Source organism: Temnothorax curvispinosus, unplaced genomic scaffold (assembly GCF_003070985.1).
Source record: "Temnothorax curvispinosus isolate PA1 unplaced genomic scaffold, ASM307098v1 QBEX01016918.1, whole genome shotgun sequence".
NCBI lineage: Eukaryota > Metazoa > Arthropoda > Insecta > Hymenoptera > Formicidae > Temnothorax > Temnothorax curvispinosus.
This window is the reverse complement of record NW_020226698.1, coordinates 1,113-5,572: the sequence shown is the minus strand read 5'-3', so window position 1 is coordinate 5,572 and position 4,460 is coordinate 1,113. Positions and strand designations below refer to the sequence as shown.

The 4,460-nt window shown below is 39.6% G+C and overlaps 1 protein-coding gene across 1 annotated transcript; it reads right to left on the bottom strand.

Moving 5' to 3' along the window:
• Window positions 1-2,810: 2,810 nt before the first annotated feature.
• Window positions 2,811-4,060, bottom strand: LOC112467132 (the record flags this gene model as incomplete). The annotated part of the gene is made up of 2 exons (XM_025035614.1): window positions 2,811-3,719; window positions 3,859-4,060. Coding segments are annotated over 2 exons (389 nt in total), but the record flags the coding sequence as incomplete, so codon positions are not given.
• Window positions 4,061-4,460: the final 400 nt, after the last annotated feature.

The window sequence follows — 4,460 nt, the reverse complement described above, 5'->3', positions numbered from 1 at the left end:
AACATAGAAAAGCAAGGTGCCGATGTTCCGGTGGATGTTGGCTCTCACAGGTGTAATGTGAGACATATTTTATCTTACGACTATCAGTTTTATACACCGCCATTATATTTTTCTGTGGCGACTTCTGCAACCGTCATTGAATTCAGTCTCGTCGTGGCTGTGTAGCGCGAGTACAGATCGAGCGACTGGAGTCTGTTCTCTTTTATTTGTGATTTTAAGTATGCGGTGTTTATTGTGTGACCGCTTTTACGTGCCATCGACGTGTGTGACCATTGTTGGCGTTCTTACTATGGCTGCGCGCCGCTCGTGCAGGCGCCGTGCGTGTGGGCGCCGCGCCTAGTGCGCGAATTGCCGCAAATTTGGGCTCGGGGCCGGCGTCGCCCTCTCCCTCTTACGCGGAGGCGGTTGTCGCGTCTCGTTTGATGCCTGACGTCCCCCTGCAAGTTGCTCGTGCGGGCGCCGTGCGTGTAGGCGCCGCGCCTAGTGCGCGAATTGCCGCAAATTTGGGCCTGGGGCCGGTGTCGCCCCCTCCCTCTTACGCGGAGGCGGTTGTCACGCCTCGTTTGGTGCCTGACGACTCCCAGCAAGTTTCGGTGGATGTGACCACCGGTCGACGAGTGGTTCGCCGTAAGACGCTATAGAGGCGTTTGAAGGCGCTCCTCCCGCGCCCCGGGCTTCCGTTTTGGGGACACGATATCCGCGCCAGGCCGCGCGCGGGAGGACCTGTTCTGCCTGACGGGGTGCCCGATTTCTCCTCGTAGACGAAGCGTTGATTGCTTACGCGAACCGCGTAGCGAGTTTGTAGAGAGATAAAAAAACGTCTACTACTAAGGGGTATAAGTTTCTGGTGAGACGCTTACTAAACGTAGTACTTCACGCACGTAAAGTAACAATGGAACAAGACTATTATGTATCAATGAGGAGATTTTCGATAATGTGGATGGCGGTTCACCCGTACCCCTTTCATAAGCAACAGAGGATACCGCTACGTCAAAACCATATAAGTATAAACGTCGTAACGTATCTCAATGTCAGGGAGATAGGAATGTTAAACAGAAGAGGAAACCGAATGATGTCAGGAATCTTTTTCCAACTAAAAATATTTGAGAACGCGGAGGGGTGGGTAAACCCGACCCATATAGATCGATTCCTTCGGGCAGTGGACACTCAAGAAAACATGGGCGTTATTTTATGTCCGTGATTCCCGAAAGTTATTTCGAAGGATGTCGCAAGACTTTGAAGAATTTCGACTGTCAGGTAATAAATAGAGAAAATGTCAATGCTTTGTGTGAGAGAATATTCCCCCCCCGCGGCCCCCCCACGCGGCCCCCGCGGACCCTCACGCGGCCTCCGCGGCCCACGCGGACCCCCATGCGGACCCCGCGGCGCGACCGCGACCGCGAACCCGCGGCGCGGGTGAATCATCCCGGTGACTCATCCCGGTGAGTCATCACGGTGGTATGCCAAGGTCAACCCCCCTCTTCCCCGCGAAATCCGTTATCCTTGAAACTCGATATTCTTGTGTAATCCGATACCCTTGTGTAACCCGATACTGCGCCCCTCCCCTCTCCCCTCCACTCCCCCCCCGCGTTATCTCCTTGCAACCCGATACCCCTGTGTAACCCGATACCCCGCCCCTCCCCCTCCACCTCACTTCCCCGCGAAATCCGATACCCCCCTCCCTCACTCCCCCTCGGAGCACCCGAGTTAGAACCCGCCTAGGTTAACTACTCATGTATAAATATATACTCTATAATGGATCTATCCATATAAATTTGTATAACTGTTATAAATATTCTTCTAATAGTATATTATTTTACTTGACAATATCAAATTAATATAAAATATATTATTTTTAGTTTTAATTTACACAATTGCGTTTTTAATCCGACAAAGTCCATATCGGAACGCAGTGCCAATTTAAAAAACTGAAACATGTGTTTAATAATAATTGATATTGTGATATATTATTAAGCATTAAGATCCGCTTCGACCGAAAACGGCACTTCTTATTGCTTATATGTTATTTTAAGTTTTTTTTTTAATTTTGCATAAGATACTTAATTTTTTTAATTGACATATTAATTTTTGTTTTTCATGGAAAGGTTGAAGGTTTGGTTGAAGGTCTGTTAATTTTCAAGAAAAATTGTAGTATCTTATAAACATCTAAAAAAAGCAAATTTATGTAGATTTTCATGAATTCATGGGTTGTAAAAGGCTTAAGGATTTTGTCGTTTTCTGTAGAACCTTGTAGTATTGTATGCAAAATTACAACCATTCACGAATCAGAAATTTACATAGGTAAAGAATTGTACATTTATGTATTTTTCTATTGGACTTTACAACAGAGACTATACGAAAATAAAAACATAAGTATTTTGATTTCTGCGAATTAAGAAGTTATTAATAATGGATGAATTTTGGAAGATTTGTGTAAGAACTTGTAACATTTAACTAAAAATGACAAATTTTAATTAGCCATAATTGTAATAAATTTTTTAGATGTACAAACAAATCGATATTTGTTAATATTTGTACGCAGTTGTAGTATTTTATGAGAAACTAACAACTGAATTGGATTCTAAGTTGCACAGTTTTACGATATGTAAATTGTGGTAGATTTCTATAGTCATTTATAAATAATTGTAGTATTCTACAAGTAAACAGAGGTTTTAATTTTTTAAATTTTTTTTTTTTTTTTTTTTTTAATTTGTTGATCTTTGTACTATTTTTTATAAAATTGTAGTTTTTCATAAAATACTACTTGTAATAATTTCTTGATTTGAGAACATTGTAATTTGTGGTACTATTTCGTAGATATTTCTACAAAAAAATTGAAAAATTACACACCGTGTTCGTAATCAGCGACCTCGAAAACATATATCTACCGATTTTTATGCAATTCAGGGGATCGATTGTGGCTGTGTTCCTTTATTCACTGCCAGTACTGAAAATCTATAGTTACGTGACGCAAACTATATATTTTCAGCACTGCCCATAAAAAAGGAACACGGGATGTGTATCTTGAAACGAGGTAAAAATTACAAAAGTGAGCAGATTAATTACTAGATTTCGACAAATAAAATCGTAGATATACTTTAGTGAATTTCATTATAAATTATAAATTTTTACCTCGTCTCAAGGGGCTCGATTGCTATCTTGAAATAAGGTGAAAATTACAAAAGTGAGGACATTCACTAAAGTATCTACGATTTTATTTGTCAAAATCTAGTAAATTTGTTCACTTTTGTAATTTTCATTTCGTTTCAAGATACACAATCAACCCCAAGTGCTGCGCTCCGATATTCACTGCCAGTAATAAAAATTTATAGTTTACGTCACATATATAGATTTTCAGCTGGCATTGAATAACGGAACAGCCAAGATACGCAATCGAGCTCCTGATATTCGTCAATTTATGGTGTTTTAGCCGAAATTCCCCACTGTGTGCCGTGTGTACGACGATCGGTTAAAGACGCCCACGAAATTAATGTAATATATGTATTTTTTTAAGCTCAGCGTTTAAACAATACTAAACGCTGGATTCATAAACGACAATTTGTACGATCGGTTTCTTGGACGGCGGGGACGTCGCTGATGCGGCGATGTCGCGCAACACTGCTTCGATAGCTTCCTCCCAGTTCCGATCCTTTATGACACTCCGGTCGATGGACGCAGACCATCTCAAACGCGGCATAGATATAACCGTCAGTACTTTCCTGAAATTAGCGTTTCATTGTTAATCTCCTCCAAACAACTTCTTTGAAATTACAGTGCAATAGAGAAAATTTAATAATGACATTTTATATAGCTATAAATTATAAAGAAATTGATAAAGAGAGAGAGATATATATATACCGCAGATCAGAGTGCAGCGCCGACATGTCGCCGCCCGCTTGTTCGCCAAGTTTCCTGAGAGTTTCAGCTAATGGGCCACTTAGTCTTTGCAACCTCCTCCAGGACTGAGTGTATTGTCGTCTGACAAGTTCGATGATAGTGCTAGTCAGCGCCAAGCCGACTAAGATGTATAAGGTACACAATAAAGTGTACTTTGGTTTCTCTAAATATGATTAACAGACACTATATAGTTAATACAGTAACATTTTTTTCACAGACAGATGTTAATGAATTATCTACTTTTATCGAAACTAGCTCCTATCTTTATTCACAACAATCTACATTTACTATTGTCATTTACTAATATGACTATTATCATATTATTATAACAAAACTGCATTTTCGTATCTTTTCATGCTTTAAGGCTCCTGGGTACCCGAGAAAAAAAGATTATATATTTTATATATGAATATATATATAATTATATATAATGCAATTATATATGAATTTTGTCTCTATATGATCATATATGACATATATAATTATATATAATTATATATAAACATATATAATGAGATTATATATATGTAAAAATATATATAATCATATATGACCATATATAG